The sequence below is a fragment of the Artibeus jamaicensis genome, unplaced genomic scaffold, assembly GCF_021234435.1.
Source record: "Artibeus jamaicensis isolate MK-2021 breed Jamaican fruit bat unplaced genomic scaffold, CSHL_Jam_final scaffold_1689, whole genome shotgun sequence".
Taxonomy (NCBI): domain Eukaryota; kingdom Metazoa; phylum Chordata; class Mammalia; order Chiroptera; family Phyllostomidae; genus Artibeus; species Artibeus jamaicensis.
Window position 1 is genome coordinate 1,942,221 of NW_026522029.1, and position 17,962 is coordinate 1,960,182.

The window sequence follows — 17,962 nt, forward strand, 5'->3', positions numbered from 1 at the left end:
TGCAAGGTTATTTTCCAAGACCCTGTTGCTAATCCTTTGCTCACCCATGTAGAAACTTATATAATGTAGCATATTATCCTGTGAAAGGTAAGAACATTCCACATGGAAAGCCTTTCAGAGTTAGTGGTTTTCTAGGGGCTGGAGAGCCGGGCCCAACAGGGGAGGTGGGATTGTGGAGGGAGGGAGAATCGATGGTTTACAGCCTTTCCAGTTTGTCCTCTACTCAGGTTTTCTATGTCTTCTTCCATTGCTTTTGGTAATTTATATTTTTCTGTGGAACCATGCATGACTTTTAGATTTTCCAGTCTATTGGGATGAAATTAAAGTATTCTCATAATAAACATCCATTTCTGCAAGAGCTGTACTAATGCCTGTCTTCACAATTCTATCCTTGTCAGCCTCTCCTTTCTGTTCTGCAGTGCACTGTGTGTCCGTGTGTGCACGGGCAGATTTATTTTTGAAACTGTATTTTTAGAAGCATCCTTCTTTAATGGATTGCAGTTTTCATCCACATGAGAAAGCGTCCCTCTGTATCCCTTTTAATGCTTTTCATTTTGAATTTAACCATGTTTAATATTAATAATGTCGGAAATCCTTTTTTATAGAAGAATTTACTGATTTAACTTTCTCAGTCATTTTACATGTCAACCAGGGATTGTGTTTCACTATATTAAAGAAAAATTGACTAAAGTAATTAAACTAATAAGAGGATTATTTTTACCCTGTAGCAAGAAATCTGGAGGTGGGCAGTGTGTCTCAGGGACAGCACAGCCCTCCACAGAGGTCAAGGACCAAGACTTCTTCTGGCTTCCTAGCCAGCCACCGGCCCCTCCCCCACCTTCTTTTCCGACATCATTTGGATTTGTGGCTATATGTCTTATAAACATCAGTTTGAATTTATTCAGCCACCCCAAGAGCCTCTGCATTTTAAAAGATTGTAATAATAATTATAACATTATTAAAGAACTTCACATTTTAAATAATTAAATCTGTTCACTTTTATTTGTATTGATAATGTGTTTGACCTTGTTCTTACCATTTAATTTTGTAAATATATTTCCATTTTAGGATTAATCCCTTTTATTCCTTTTGTTAGTTTATTCTTAGCTTGTGATTTTTTTAAGTTAAATATTCTATATTTTTCTAGAGGTTACACTTACCCTCTGCAATCACATATTTAAACATTTTTATATTATAGTCAGAGCTAGTATTAATATCATTTTGCAAATTTTTAAAAAAATTTTAACATATTTTCACTTACTCCCAACACATCTTCTACCTACAATTTTGAAATTTTCTGGAAATTTTGTTTCCAATTGCAAAGTAGTAGTTTCCATCACGAATAAATAGCATAAACAGTTATTTACATTTAATTATAAATTGTACTTTTTTCTCAACCCTCTTTTTTATATCCCATGTTGTCTTCTTTATTGGATCTTTTTTAATGCAGCTGGGATACATTGGTGGATAATTCTTTCAAAAAGTAATGGGTGGCGAACTTTCTAAATCACGGCATGCCAAGGTACCTTCATTCTCTCATCTTATTTGAATCCTGATTCAGTTGTATATGTGAGTCTGTGATTCCCAACCATGGATCAGTAGTAAGGATTCTGGGGTTTTGGTTGAAATGCAGATTCATTAAAAGGTTCTATGCAGAAGAGAGACACAGTCCAACTTAATGAAAAGGGTCTCTCTGGTTGCTGTGTTGGAAATAGATTGTAGGATGTCAAGAGCAGGAACAGGGAAACCAGTTGGAAGGTTATTGCCTCAATCCTAGCAAGAGGTGATAGTGGCTCAGACCAGGAAGGTAGTAGTAAAGGAAGCTAGAACAATCAAATTTGGAATATATGTCTTTCAAAATTATTTGAATTTTTTGACAGCGAAAGTAGTGTGATGAAGTAAGACTAGTCAAGGATAATTTCCCGATCGAGTGGAAGTGTAGACATGCCATTGCCTCAGACGCAAAGCCCAGGGCTTGGCAGGGCATTTTGGAGTGGGAGGCCAGGAGTTCTGGGACATGTTGATCTGCGGTGTCTTTTCCCTTCCAGATGACGATGTTGAGTGCCAGTAATTCACCATCTATAATGCTTGGTTTATTTCTTAAAAGTGATCAAGAATTAAAGAAAATTGTGAAGCAATCTAAGCATAGAATCCATCTAGCTTTACTTTTCAAACTTTAGGCCTTACTTTTACACAATTGACAATAATCTTATTGTCAAACCTAAATAATTCAACTTCTCAGGTTAATATAATTACAATAATCAGTATAAATAGGACGAATGGATCTGGGAACAAATATGGCTGACTCCTGGTGAGCAACAACTCTCAGATGTGAGCGCTAAGGCAGGAGTAGCACAGGGTGAAGTGCTCAGGGTGTGGGCTCTCACAGGCCAGTAAGTTTTATAGCAAGACTGGAGTGTTTCCATTAATCCAGCAAGCCGGTTAGCTGATGGCCAATGGAAAGAGTTCCTGTTGTGCCCCGGCCACGTGACTCCGTCAGTTGGAGTGTCGTCCCATACACCAAAAGGTTGCAGGTTTGATTCCCGGTCAGAGCACACACTAGCTTGTGTATCTGATCCCTGGTCAGGGCGTGGATGAGAGGTAACCACTTCATCTCTCTCTGTCTCTCTCCTGCTCCCGCTCCCTCTCTCCACCCTCCCTTCCTCTCTCTCTCAAACAAATAAACATATACTCAGGTGAGGATTTTTTTAGAGTTTTTATTGCACTATAAAATTTCCCTAAAAATTGATTGTACCATAAAAACTCACCAACTCGTGAGAAAATGAATAGACAGATTGTGTACACATTGTATTTGTGTTAATAAAACCATAAAATTCTGCCAAAAAAACCTCTCACCAACTCAGTGTTGACACTGACTTTTTCTCCAAACTGTCATCCACTCTGGGTATTATCAAATGTTTTAATCCTTGACTTGGGTCTTTAATTGTGGATGAGGTTTGCATTTTTTATATTCTGCCTGGGTATTTGTTTGCCTATTTTGTACAAAATATGTCCACGATATTTCTGCATTTCTTATATTTGTTACACAGCCATTTGGGATCAGTTCATTTTGAAAAGTTCATTTGCTCCATCAATATCTCAAGTATTTACTGACTCTAACCAGTAATAACTGCCATTTGCTCTCCTTTTCTTTTTGAAGGAATTTTTTGGAACTTGTTTCCGAATCTATCCAAGATTGGATCACAAAAGAAGAAGCTATTTATCAGGAATCTAAAATGGCCGAGGAAATCTTGAGGACCAGGGGCGAGCTAGAGTCGAAATCTCCTGTTAGTGTCAAAGTGGTTTCTCCTAGGAAAACCAATTCTGTTCAGAAATCTGAAAGTAAGGAAGCCGTTGAACTTATATAAGTCCAAAGACATTCTCTTATTTCTTCATTTAATCAAGACTGAATATATTAGGATTAAAAAATGCTGCCTATAAATTTCTGTGACTCTTCGCTTTCTCCAAAAATAGAATAGTTGCATTGCAACTATGATGAAATCATACCCACATGGAATATTGACCCCACTTCCTGCCAGGTCTGGAAGCTTCGATCTGTATAGATCAAATGTGATGTTAGGGAAATGCCAGATATCTTCATTTGGGTAGGATTAATAGGTTCAGCTATCTAAGGTTTGTTGACAGTATATGAGGTAAATGCAGAGTCAGTTTTTCTCGATTTAAATAATTATAGATTCCAAGAGTGAGGTTAAAACCAGACCTTCCTTAGAGGAGGAAACAGAAGAGTCCCAAGACTAACTGGGGGCAGGGATCGAAAATGAAAGGGAAGAGGGATTCTTGAGAGTCCGTGCAGGGACTCGACAGGATGGTGCATTGACACGTATCCTCGTTTTCGCCCTTGTTCACTTCCATGGCTTTGGTGCATCAGGAGAAGGGAGAAGAGGGTGACCCAGAGGAAAGAGACTTGATTTTTATATAAAGAGTATAACAATTAGGTAATTAGTCTAGACATTAAGGGTATTTCACTGGGTTTGTGCAAAGAGAATGGACTCCATGTTAATAATATTCCTTATTTCTAATGGCCAAAGTTGAGAGTGATTTCTTATAAAAGAGCAAAGCTTCCTAATTTCCAAAGCTTTTGCAACGTCATTAATTACCAGAGGAATTTGTGCTTCATTTGATTGTAGAATAAAATTTAGCAAACCAAGTCAATGATGAGTCATTATTCTCCGTCTACCAAAACGGTTATAGAGTAAATCTCATCATCAGCTGGGCCTTCCTCCTGATGGGGCTCAGCAGGAGAGCACTAAGTATAGTAATGGAACAATGGGTGGGACAATATAAAAAAGAGAAGTAGGGCCACCCTCTCTCGGTTGTTTCTAGAACCACACTTGCCTATGAGCAGGAAAAAATTGTGCGTTGACCGCTTTTTCTTTATTCTGAGGCTGAACAGAGCTAGATGCCAAGAAAAATCCAGAAAATGGCCAATTTAGGGTGGAATACACCCCATAGGTATTGCATTTAATTTGAGTGCTCTTAGGTCAGGAAAGATGCGAACCTTCCAAACAGAATGGCTGCAACTACAAGAAAAGGCCTCCAATATGGAAGGAAGCTTTAGATTTGCCCTGTGTGGTCTTAAAGAATTAAACTGGGATTAATTAGTTTAAGTTCTAGGGAGAGACAGTCCAGTTCAATAAAGGCTTTCAAGTCTCAACATTCTGAGAATAGAACACACTGCCTCCTGTGGCAGTGAGCTGCTCACAGCAGAGGGGCTCAGGCCCACCAAAGGCTCTGGAAAGGCAAGGAAGAATGCAGAGAGGCATGAATGCCCCCGCCCCCTGCCCACCCACCCCCACAACCCAGGCGTTTGGTCCTTTGTGCAACTTTATTTTTGGAATCACCAAGAGGTTTCATTTTCTCTGGTTACAGGTAACAAAAACCTGAGCAAACCAGAGACAACAGATCAGGAAAAGGAAGAAGAGAAGGAGAAAATGTCTTTCATTTTAAAAGGCTCTCTCAAGGTAAAAATGCAAGGAAAGACAGGCAACAGTAATCACAGATTCACAATTTTTCGGGTGATCATTTGTGTGGTGTCAGAGGAAATGTTTTTTTGCTAAATGTTCAGTAATCATCAAGTCTGTAATGAAAGGACAGTGTCTCCACCAAGCTGTCTCCTCTCCCAGACGATAAGCCTTCAAGGGAAGCCACATCATTCATTTGTATGTGACCGAGCTCCAGGGCAGGGCCCTGTGTGAATTCTGCACTCTCTCTGTCTCTGTGCAGGTGTTTGTTCATTTGTATATTTTTAATGGGAATTCTTAGTATAAGAAAACATGCTTTTTATAATAAATCAAAATTACCCTGACTCTCCTAATCCCTTGAAATAAGAAATATTAACAATTCCATATTTTCTGGGCTCATACAGCATGCATGCACAGATAGGAAGGAGGTTTTCATTTGTTTCGTTTTGGTTTAGATTTGGTATGGCTTTTCCGACTCTGCCATGTGCTTTTTTTCTCTTAGCATCATATCATGAGTATCACTTTCAGACAATATGTAGAGATCTAACTTATTTTCATAGCAGTGTTAGTCTGTAATTTGGATATATTTTAATTTATTAAATAGTTACCTGATGAATAAATATCACTTATGTTTCTATGTAAAGATATATAACTTTTATGTATTCAAACAAGCATTTTGGGCCAAAATTTAAAAGATACAAAATACGTTTTGGCAAATACATGAAGTAAAGTGAATTCTCATACGCTACTTGGTGAGGTATAAATCAGCACTTCCACTTTGGAAAACCGAACGCGTCTACTAAAGCTAAACATACGATTTCTCCTTAACCTGACAATTCCAGCCCTCTGCATACGCCTGATAGGAATGCATGCCTGTGTGCACCAAGACACACGGACAAAGTTGTTCCTCCAGCATCCTTTTATTTGTTTATTTATCTTTAATTATATTTCATTGATTATGCTATTACAGTTGACCTGATTTTCCCCCTTTGCCGCCTCCACCCAGCAACCCCGACTCCCTCAGGCAGTCTCCCCACCATTGTTCATGTCCATGGGTCACGTGTACAGGTTCTTTGTCTCCTCCATTTCCCATACCGTACTTTACATCCCCATGGCTATTCTGTAATTACCTATTTGTACTTTTTAATCCCCCACATCCCATTCCCATCTGGCAACCATCAAAACACTCTCTGTATCCATGAGTCTGCCTCTGTTCTTGTTTGCTTACTGTGTTTTTTAGATTCAATTGTTGATAGATATGTATTTATTGCCATTGTATTGTTCATAGTGTTGATCTTCCTCTTTTTCTTAAATGCGTCCTTTTAACATCTCATAATAATGGTTTAGTGGTGATGAACTCCTTTAGCTTTTTCTTGTCTGGGGAACTCTTCATCTGCCCTTTGATTCTAAATGATAGCTCTGCTGGATAGAGCAGTCTTGGCTGTAGGTCCCTGCTTTTCATGACTTTGAATATTTCTTACCAACCCCTTTAAGCCCGCAAAGTTTCTTTTGAGAAATCAGCTGACCATCTTATGGGAACTACCCTATAGGTAATAAATTTCTTTTCTCTTGCTGATTTTAAGATTCTCTCGTTATCTTTAACATTTGGCATTTTAATTGTGTCTTGGAGTGGGCCTCTTTGCATTCATCTTATTTGGGATTCTCTGTGCTTCCTGGACTTGCATGTCAATTTCCTTCACCAAATTAGGGAAGTTTTCTTTCTTTATTTTTTTCAAATGGGTTTCCAATTTCTTTTTCTTTTTCTTCTGGCACCCCTGCAATCCAAATGTTGGAATGCTTGAAGTTGTCCTAGAGGTTGTTTATACTATCCTCATCTTTTCGGATTTTTTTTTCTTCTTGTTGTTCTGCATGGTTGTTTTTTGCTTCCTTATGTTCCAAATCACTGATTTGATTCCCAGCTTCATCCACTCTCCTGTTGTTTCCCTGTAAATTGTTCTATATTTAAATTAGTGTATCCTTCATTTCTGACTGGATCTTTTTTATGCTGCTGAGTCCTCACTAAGTTCCTTGAGTATCCTTGTAACCATTATTTTGAACTCTGCATCTGATAGATTGCCTATCTCCATTTTGTTTAGCTCTTTATATGGAGTTTTTCTCTGTTTTCTCATTTGGGCCATGTTTCTTTTTCTTTTCATGGTGGCAGTCTGTCTGTGTTTGTTTCTATATATTAGGTAAGCTGCTTTGACTCTGTGTCTTGGTAGTGTGGCCTAACGTAGTCAGTGTCCCATAGGGTCCAGTGGCACCATCTCCCCTATCACCCAAGCTGGGTACTTGAGGTATACCCTTCATGTGGACTGAGTACACTCCTCTTGTAGTTGAACCTTGGTTGCTGTTGGCAGATCAATGGGAAGGATTTACCCAACCAGTCAGCTGCAAGGGTTGGCTATGATCACTGACCATCAACTTCTGCCCTCTGTGGAGGATCAGCTGGCAGGGGCCTATAATGGTGCTATGATGTGGTCTGTAGCTCTCTACTAGGTGCACTTGCCCTGGGGTTTCCTGGTGGTGCAGGCCAAGGTTAGCTGCCACCTGTGTTTTGCCTGGGGCCACCATGCCTGAGCTATAAAGCATTCTGTGATGGTTGTTACTTGTCCTAAGCTTGGAGATTCCCAAGCAAAGCCAAGCTGTGAACCTAAACTGTCTGCTGCTAGTGCCAGGCCTGGGGCTCACTAAGGGCCAGCCGTTGCTTGTTTGATAGGATTTAGGAAGTTGTGAAGCATGAGCCAAGACCAGCCATTCATATGGAAAAGCAGCTTGGATGGGTCTGTTAGTTGGGTGGGGCAAAGTCTCTGGGGAATCTTCAAGGTAGGTCAGACTCTTTTAGGTAGGTTGTTGGAATCTCAGATGTGGTTCCAGCTTGCTGACTCTGTAGTTTTGTGAGGGGAGGGTTTAGAATTGGGGACAATGGTCTCTGCTCTCCTTGATGCCAAACACTTCAGTTTCTCCCAGTATGCTGGTGCTTTTCAAGCTGCTACCCCAGTCCTGGAACTTAGAGGGAGTGAGTCTGAGTAGGTGAGTCTGTGTATGGCTTCTTTAAGAGGAACTACGTGAGTTTCTTCCACCAACTCAACCCCAGCTGGTTTTTGCAGCCAGGAGTTGTGGGGACTTATCTTCCTGGCACTGGAATGCTGGGCGGGGGTCCCTGGTGTGGGATTGAAACTCCTCCCTCCCTAGATATGCCTCCTGAATATTTATCAACCACACGTGGGAGTGGGACCAGCCCATTCTGTGTTTGCACCCCTCCTACCAGTCTGAATGGATGTGGTTTCTTTCATTCTGAAGTTGTCAAAGTTCCATTCACCTTGATTTCTGATGGCTTTGAGCGATGGCTGTTCTGTATTTTAGTTGTAATTCTGATGTGGTTTTTGTGAAGAAGTGAGCCATGTCTGACTCTGCCTTGACTGGAGGTAGGTAGCATTATTTGTAATCCTCCCAAATCAAAACAGTTCAAATACTTATCAGCCTAGTATGTTTAGTCATATGGTAAAATACTATGCAGCTCTGGAAATGAATGGCCTATGGAAATATATGAATGAATCTCACAAATAATCATGTTAAGCAAAAGAAGAGGGTCAAAAGAATATGTGTATTATGTATAATTTCATTTACATAAAGTTTAGAATCAGGCAGAGTAACCTAAAGTATTACAAGCTAGGATGATGTTTGTCTTCAGGGTAGAGGATGTGGGAAGCTGGATATGGTCCAATTCTTGACCTGGTTGGTGCTGGTACGAGGAGCGTTTACTTGGTGGTGATTGAATGCAGACTTCACTTAAGTTTCATGCTCTTTTTGTATGGATGTTATATCTTACCAAAAAAAGTTTTTAATAATCTGTCACCTTTGTCTTGCCTGGCATGGGTGAGTGGGTTGGATGTCATCCCACAAACCAAAAGGTCACCGGTTCAATTCCCAGTCAGGGCACATGTTTGTGTTTCAGGCTGGGTCCCCGGATGAGGGCCTGTGAGAGGCAACCAATTAATGTTTCTCTTACACATTGATGTTTCTCTCTTTCTCCCTCCCTTCCCTTCTCTCTAAAAGTCGATAAAGTCTTAAACAAATCTTTTTTAAAAATTCAGTAAGTAAATCCGTCATTTTTTTATGGTTTTAGGACTTTCATGTTTTTGGTTCCACCCTGAGATCACACCTCAGCTTTGCTGGACTGTCTCAGAGCATCTTCACAGACACACTTTCATATTCAGATATCGAATCTTTGAGGTTCATTTTTTATAGTGTGATGTAAGGGTCTTTCTTTGCTAGGTAGACTGTCATTTTACTAGTACTTGATTTCGTGTCTTGACCCCCAAAACCTGAAATATTTACTATCTGGCGCTTGATAGGAAAGGTCAGAATGCAAACATTCCATTTCTGTTTTACTCTTGGTTGCTCCATGAATTCAACTTGATTCTATAATTTAATGAAGTCTAAACTTAATGAAATATCTCTGCTTTCTTCCAGCACAAGGAACTATTAAAATTATTTAAGATTTGGTTTTACTCTCCCAAGTTTTTAAAAGTTTTTATCTTGATTTTTCTTGTTCCCCCAAATTGCACATTATTATTGTCAATATTTTATATAGTCAGTGTTATTTAGAGTTATCCCATGCTGATTATTTGTTTTGTTCAACATTTGTTTTCACATTTTATGCCTTTAGGACTTCCTGTGGTGGGAATTTGTTCCTTTAAAACCTCAGTTTTCACTTATCTGAAAAATGATTTTATTTTACTCTTATTCATTAAGCATAATTTTCTTTTATAAAGTTCTTGGCTGACTATTTTTATGTACTCTTTTTTTAAAGATGTTATTTATTTATTTTTTTACCCTTAATTTTTTTAATTAAAAATTAATTTACTTTTAAAGTATTTTTGATTATGCTATTACAGTTTTCCCATTTTCCCTCTCTATCCCCCCTCCACCCTGCCCCCCAACCCTCTAGCATTCCCACTCACTTAGTTCATGTCCATGGGTTGTACATACAAGTTCTTTGAGTCCTCTGTTTCCTATACCATTTTTCATCTTTCCCTGTCTGTTTTATGCCTACTAATTATGCTTCTTCTTCCCTGTACCTTTTCCCCACTATTCCTTCCTTCACCTTCCCCACTGAACTCCCTCTGTGTGATGTTCATTTCTCAGATTCTATTCCTGTTCTGGTTGTTTGCTTAGTTTTTGTTTTCATTGTTTTTCTTTTAGGTTCATTTGTTAACAGTTGTGAATTTGTTGTCTTTTTATGATAGCTTTGCTGGATAGAGTAATCTTGGATGTAGGTCCTTGCCTTTCAGGGCTTGAAATACTTCTTTCCAGCCCCTTCTTGCCTGAAAGGTTTCTTTTTCCTTTGTTAGGTAACTGTCTCCTTTTCTCTTGCTGCTTTTAGGATTTTTTCTTTGTCTTTAATCATGGGTAGCTTAATGATGATGTGCCTTGGTGTGTTCCTCTCTGGGTCCAACTTCTTTGGAACTCTCTCAGCTTCCTGGACTTCCCAGAAGTCTGTTTCCTTTGCCAGATTGGGGAAGTTTTTCTTCATTATTTGTTCAAATAAGTTTTCAATTTCTTGCTGTTGTTCTTCTTCTGGCAATTCTATAATTTGGATATTGGAACATTTCAGGTTGTCCCAGAGAATCCTCAGCCTCTCTTCATTTTTTTGGATTCTTGTTTCTTTGTTCTGATCCAATTGGGTGTTTATTTTCTCCTTTTATTCCAAATTGTTGCTTTGAATCCTGCTTTCCTTCTTGTCACTGTTGGTCCCCTGAATATTTTGCTTTATTTCATTTTGGGTATCTTTCATTTGTTCTTTCATTTTTCAACCAAGCTCAATCAGTTCTGTGAGCATTTTGATTACCAGGGCTTTAAGTTCTCCATCAGACAGGTTGGCAATGTCCTCATCACTTAGTTCTGAGGTTTTGTTCTTTCATTTGGGCCATATTTCTTTGTCCTTGTGCACCTGATAAGTTGTAAGGGGAAGGGCCTTAGGTATTCACCCTGGCAGGGCAACCCTCCTTGCTGTGCTGCCTGTGGGGGCGGGGCCAGAGAGGGAGCAATGCAGCTTGCCTGCTCCTCCCTAACACACTTTCCAGCAGACTCTGGTATCAGATTGGCAGTATCTCCTGCCGCAGCAACCCCAGCTGTAGCCCACAGTCAGCTCTGAGTCTCGGTTTTCCGCCTAAGTCAGTCCGTCCTGTGCAGCTCTGCTGAGTTTGGCCATCAGCTCCACCCCTCAGTCGTCTCCCCATGGTTTTCTTGAGTCTGCCCACGTGGTCCACCTTACCAGTCTGGTTGTTCTGATCGATTCTTAATTCCTTGGTTGTCAGAGTTCCATGCAGTTTGAGTTTCTGGTGCTTTTGGTTGTTTATTGGTTTTAGATGGGTTGTTATCCTCCTTTTGGTTGTGTCAGGAAGCAAAGGGTTTCTACCTATGCCTCTGTCTTGGCCAGAACTCTAAAGATTTTATTTATTTATTTTTAGAGACAGGGGAAGGGAAGGAGAAAGAGAGGGAGAAAAACACCAATGTGTGGTTGCCTCTTGCTCATCTCATACCTGTTCCACAACCCAGGCATGTTCCCTGACTGGGAATCAAACCAGTGACCCCTTGCTTTGCAGTTTGGTGCTCAATCCACAGAGCCACACCAGCCAGGGCTTTTATGTTCTCTTATTACCCTCAAGGTATTGTTCCACAGTTTCCTGACTGACTTTATAGCTGTTAACAAATTACTTGCCAAACTAATGTGTTATTCCTTTACAGACAACACTGTCTTTTCTCTGTAGCTGTTTAAAACACTCAGTGGTATTCTGGTAAATGTTTAGTAATAGTTCTCTAAGACCGACATGTGTGTTGGGGGGTATATATGTTTATTCTAAATTTTACTGATACATAATATGTGTAGCACACAACTGACAAGTAGTAAAACAAACACACAACACTCCTCAGCGTAAGTTCCACTTAGTCACTTGATTCTCATAGAGATTGACTTTTATGAAGCTCCTGTGTCCTTAGCCAACCTACAGTACAGTCGACACACAAGTACAGTTCTAACATGAACGTTGATTAATATTTCTATTGCCATGTACAAGGCAAAAGTGAACAACAAAGGGATATATCTCACTGATTTATCAATGACATAAGCAACTTCTTTCCTGAATCAGGTAATAGTGTTATTAATTTATTTTTATAAATCATTTTATTGTTTGATTACAGTTGGTGGCCTTTCTCCCCCACCACTCCTCCCACCCCCCAGGCATCCCTCCCTCCCTCCCCTGCCTCAGCCCCCACTTGGTTTTGTCCATGTGTCCTTTATAGCTGTTTCTGAAAACCCTTCCCTTTTCCCCCCAATTATCCCCTCCCACCTCCCCTCCTGTTACTATCAGACTGTTCTTCATTTCAACGTCTCTTGTTATATTTTGCTTGCTTGTTTTGTTGATTAGATTCCAGATAAAAGTGAGATTGTATGGTATTTGTCCCTCACTGCCTGGCTTATTTCACTTAGCATAATACTCTGTAGTTCCATCCATGCTGTCGCAAAGGGTAGGAGCTTCTTTCTTTCTGCTGAGTAGTATTCACTGTGTAAATGTATCAGGTAATAGTTTTAAAAATTGGAAAAATATTCTCTCAATTTTTTGTGCTAGCTACAATATAACAGCTCCAAACATGGCACACTTTCAAATTTAATCTGAATTATTGTTTTCGCCATCACTTTCTTAAGTCTAGATAATCAACAGTCAGTTCCTGATTTGTAGCGTTTGCTGATGCCTGTAGTGTAAATACTCCCACGTGGCTGCTTCCAGCTACCACTACAATGTCACTGAATAGAGTTGGAAGCACATCATTATATTGTATTTCTATGATATAGATACAATTGACATAACCTCAAGAGCATAGATAACAGTGAAATGTAGCAAAATAATTTGGAAGGTGGTAAGTTTTAAGTATTTATTGCCTCTGTTTTAATATATTCTTTAATTGTGTGTTTATGAAATTTAATTTTAATAATGGCAACAACTAGCAACTGGCTTGCAAAATTCCTAAAAATTTTAATAATAAACTTTTTCAAGTCAGTATGAGCTGGGTGCAGAGCACCACTGCTTTTCATTCATGGCCTTTCTGAAGGTTAGAATTAGTGTCTTCCATCCACTCTGTGAACTGTCTTTGCTGTTTGCTCTTCCAAAACTGCCTTTTCAAAAGTTCGATTCAATGTCTGAGCCGGCTTTCAGACTCACCGTGTTATTTTGATATGCTCTTGTTTCACACTTACACTTTTGATGCCTCCTCTTCTTTGTTTAAGCATATTAAAATACTTATTTTATAGTTGATCATTTTAGTATCTATAGCCTTTGCAGATATAATTTCACAGTTTGTTTCTTCTTTGGGTTCTTGCTTTTGTCTTACTTCTCATGTTTAGTGATTTTCATTTGTGAGCTGATACCCACCCCCAACATTTTCAGTAATAAAGTTTTCAGGTGATGTACATCTTGGCCACAAACCTGTGTGGGGTCTGGCTTGTGTTAGGAGTTCTCAGGGGAGCTTCTTCACCCACCCCCACACACTTTAACTCAGGGCCAAGGAAGCAGGCTAAAATCCATGGTCTTCCTCTATGGAAGATTGTTTCTACTTCATCCAATTAAGGGGTCATTTAAAAAAATATCTATTCAGAGGTCTCTGGTCTGATTGCCCAGATTATGTCTCTAGTCCTCATAACCCTTGGAAAGCCAAGCTCCAAGCTGCAAGGATGGGAGATGCCGTGGGGAACTTCTCTCTCCGGCGCTCGCCTCCCTCACTGAGTTAGTGCTCCCTCGCATCTTTCACTGGGCTGCCAGCCCTGCTCGGCATTACAGTGAGCATTTTTATATTTTACTCATAATTTTGAAAAAATGTTTTATGCCAAGAATGTTTCTTTGGACATCTATCTAGTCTACCATATATTCCTGGTTAACCAGGTTTAGCACCTAAATTGGGGATTAGTCTAATGTGGAAAAGCATAGGAGGCAGGGAAACCAGCTAAGGGGCTGATGCAGCGGTTCAGGCTAGAGCTAAAGAGACCTGAACTAAAGGAAAGGGCAACAGAACGTGGGAGAAGCTGAAGAGAGAGCTCTCAAGAGAATTGGCAGGGTTTAATACACAGAAGTTGGGAGAGAGAAAGAGACTCAAGAATGATTCCAAGGTTTCTAGGTCAGTATTTTGATTTGTCAGATACCACTTGCAAAAGTCATGTTAAAATATTCCCCAGAATGGGCCCAAATGGGATGTAACTTCTTTCAAAATTGTATTACAACTCGTAATGTGTTTACAGGCCTGGAAAGAAGAACAGGAGCCACTAGTGGAAGAGGAACGCTTAAAGGAAGACAAAAAAGCAGAGAAGAAGAATAAGGAAAGTAGTAAAAGGAAAGGCAAAGGAAAGCTGGAGAGGGAAGAAAGTGGAAACTTGAAGAGAAAATCTGTTTTCCAGGAGAAACCTAGAGAAGAGCAAGTCAAGTTTTCAGAAACAGCAGCAGAGCCCCCGCCGGAGCCGGAGGCTGAGAAAGCGTACCCGGTAAAGTCAGCTTCCTGAACAGCTTGATCGGGCCCTTGATGACTGTTGGTGGGGAAACCCTGCTTCTGCGGAAGCGTTAGGTGCCGGTCTTTACTGCCACCACGGAAGGCCTTGGGGTTTCTGCTCCGCCTCAGACGTGTCCTCTGCCCCTGCTACCTGGGCCCTTCTCGGTAACCCGTCTCCAAGGCAAGAATGCCCTCGGGCCAGATTTTCCTGTGTGTCAGGAAGCGGGGTTAAAGAGGACAGTAAAGATGGAAATTTGAAACAAAAACACTTACAGGTTTATGTAAATAAGTAACTGTGACAGGTCAAAGGTTGGCTTTATCTGCCCCTGAGGACAGGACCTGAGTACATTCAGTTGCCTTTCATGGTTTTTGCTTGTATGCTTTTGTAAAAACTTCCCTTCGCCAACCTCAAGCAGTTTTATGAGTCAAACCTCATGGGGGAAAAAAAGACGCCAGCAGACCTCGTCCTTCCTATTTACCGCTCTAAGACCCATGTTTCGAGCTTCAGCAGACAGCAGAGTCACTTGGTGCTCTATTAGCAATGCTTAGTAAAGAAAAAAAAAGCCTTTAACGTTTTCATGTGTTAAAGCGTAAATACTGCTCCATGTATCAGTTTTCTTTAAACAGAAAATTAACAGCTAATGACAGAGAAATTGATTTCTTCTCACACAGCCTTGGCAGTGGTACAGTGACTTGATTTCCTCTGGGTTATGAGTGTGCCCCAGTGAACTGTTTAAAATCACGGGCTGCCATTAACTCTGCCCGCCATTGTAACATGACCGAAGGTGCCAAAGAAAAGATGGGCACCGGCCTCTGAGTCTGCAGTGGCAGACAGACCATTCAGCAGAAATTAGGTTTATAAGCAGCTTTACGTGATTTGTGCTGATGAGTTGCTTTTTGTTGGCTGCAGTTCCACACTCAAAGCATGATGTTTTCTCTTCTAGTTTCGTGGATACAATATGGGAAATATACCCATCCAAATCTCAGGAACAAATTATTATCTGTATCCTTCGGATGGAGGGCAGATTGAAGTAGAAAAGACAACATTTGAAAAAGGTACATTTTGAAAGCAGCCGGTCAATGGCTTGAAAGTTCTTTACCTACCTCAGATCCCCTTGGCCCCTGTACCCCTGAGTGCACTTGGTGAGAGTAGAAGTGTGCCCCCTACGACTCATTTATGCACCACCCTCAACACCATCAGACTTTACATTCTGTTGTAGTCGACTCTGCAAAGCCCAGGCCACCCCGCCGTGCCCCGAGAGGTTAGCTGGGACACACAAATAGAAAGTCTGTTGTTAAAATGTGAAAATATTTCCATATCATTGGGAAATAGTATAATAGTAACTAGGATAATCAAAGAGTAATGTTAATTACAACACATAGTGTTGTCCCAGAAGCCAAGTGCATGCTAGGAGTTTAGAGCAGATTTCCCGTGTGGACTCAGAAGCACAGGGCCTGGGTGTGCTGCCCATACACAGTGATTTAGCAATAGAGAAGCTGCTCCTGTGTTCAGGAGCCTTTAAGAGGGCGGGGCAGGTGAGCCGAGGAGGACCAGGTGCTTCATCCTTCCCAGGAAAGTGCAGCTGCAGCCTCCGGGAGCCTGTCAGAGGCACCTTGCAGGGCTGACCTTTACATTGAACTTTCGACATCCCTCAGGGGCGTTGGAGGACCTGAGCTGTTCTTGAAGGTTGTTTTCTGGTGGGGAGCAGTGGTCTCTGAGAGCTGTGGAGAGGTCTTTCTGGAAGGATGTGAGGGGGACCCTGTTTCTTGTCCACACGATCATGCACCCCAGCAAGGGTCCACATGGGCTCCTCCCACCCCCACACTCCGCCCCAGCTGCCAACTTGCCCCTTCTCACTCCCTAGCCTTCCCCCTCCCTCCTTCCCTCTCTCTGAAATTCTTTTCTCCTTCTTCCCTTCTTTCCTTCTTTCATCTAGTAACTCTCAATTTAACAGAAATCATTGCAAGAGTTAAACGCTGTTCCCTGTGTGAAATCATGACCCGAGTAGAAGCATCGCCAGGCAGTAACTGCCACTATCACATAAAGGGTCACGCTAGTGATTTTCAAAGCAAAAGTCCTGCAAATTATTCACATTATTTAAACAATGGGTTGTGGTACAACATGTCAAATACCAGACTTTTATTATATAAGGTTTGGTTATTTAAAACATGAAAGAGATTTTTATTAATATATAAGTATACATGTTTATACTATCGTATGTGTTAGTATTTAATATTTTGATATCTCTGGTGTAGTGTACAATTGTTAGTAATTACAATACAGCTCAGAATCACAGAACTGAGAAAAACACTGGACAAGTTTTGTAATGGTATTTGCCACGGTATTTTCAATAATTCTTTCTCACTCTTACCCAGATCCGCATATGCATGGAATATATACGTTTCAGGTGGTTCATAGTAAATACAGTGTTTTTCATCCTAATTCTGTCAATTTTGAGAGATGACAGTTCAATCAAATTGCATTTAAAAAAAAGAAGAAAAAGCTAACAGAAGAGACAGAAATGAGTCAGAACACTGGAAGAGAGAATGTATTGTTACGAAAACTATTACTAACTACTGTAACTAATGTTTATGTAAATCTTTATAAGTTGCAAAACCCTTTCACATTAGCTATATCCTGTGATTAAAGTCGAGAACTGGTATACATTACGTTAACCTCCACTGATTTATCTTCTCTGCTGGGATTCGATGTGAATACAGAGGCTGCAGATGCCCCCTGACCCACCTGCCCCTCCTTCCCGGGCTCCGCCATCACTGCATCCCTTCGGGCATCTTTCAAGAAAAACGGCGACATCCCTGGGCATTTCCATTCCTAGCTTGGATTCCGTGCTGCAGTATTTTGACTCTTGTCAAGGAGCTTAACGGAGCATCTAATCAGCTCATCTTCTATCCCATGATCTTCCCCAGGCTCAACTTTTATCAAAGTGAAAGTGAAAAAGGACAAACACAATTTTATAATTCATTTAAAAGACCCTAAGAAAATTGTGAAAAAGGAAAAAGAAGAAGAGGATTATTTTTCGGACGAAGGAGAAAGAGAGGAAGAACAAAATATTGAAACAGGTAAGCAGAGGCATCTCTGTGGCAGTGTTAACACTTCAGCAGTATGTTCCACCACCACCTGACAAAAACGCACATGTGTCCTCCTCATGTAGCATGTGATTTTCCCATGTGGTGGCTGAAGTGTTTTGCCATTCTGGTTATGGACATTGTCCCTAATGTAACATGTATACGCATTAGACATGTAGCCCATCTAGTGCGGGCTACTTACTTGATTTTGTCCCCTCTGGACACGCAGCTTTTGATTCCAGTTGCCATGTGGAGCCTGGCTGTCTTCGTCCAGCAACATTGCATTGTCTGTGTCTGTTCTGTCCTGAGCTGTGTTTTATGCACTTGTACTAGGTGCTCATTAATTGATTCTT

General features: G+C 40.6%; 1 protein-coding gene across 1 annotated transcript in view; it reads left to right on the top strand.

Annotated features, from left to right (window-relative positions):
* Positions 1-17,962, top strand: part of SPAG17 (sperm associated antigen 17) — a 185,500-nt gene that overhangs the window by 107,482 nt on the left and 60,056 nt on the right. Inside the window, exons 19-23 of the mRNA XM_053656086.1 lie at positions 3,161-3,342; positions 4,891-4,982; positions 14,278-14,517; positions 15,467-15,578; positions 17,451-17,603. Of these exons, the coding sequence (XP_053512061.1) occupies positions 3,161-3,342; positions 4,891-4,982; positions 14,278-14,517; positions 15,467-15,578; positions 17,451-17,603 (779 nt within the window). The remainder of the gene's footprint in view (positions 1-3,160; positions 3,343-4,890; positions 4,983-14,277; positions 14,518-15,466; positions 15,579-17,450; positions 17,604-17,962) is intronic.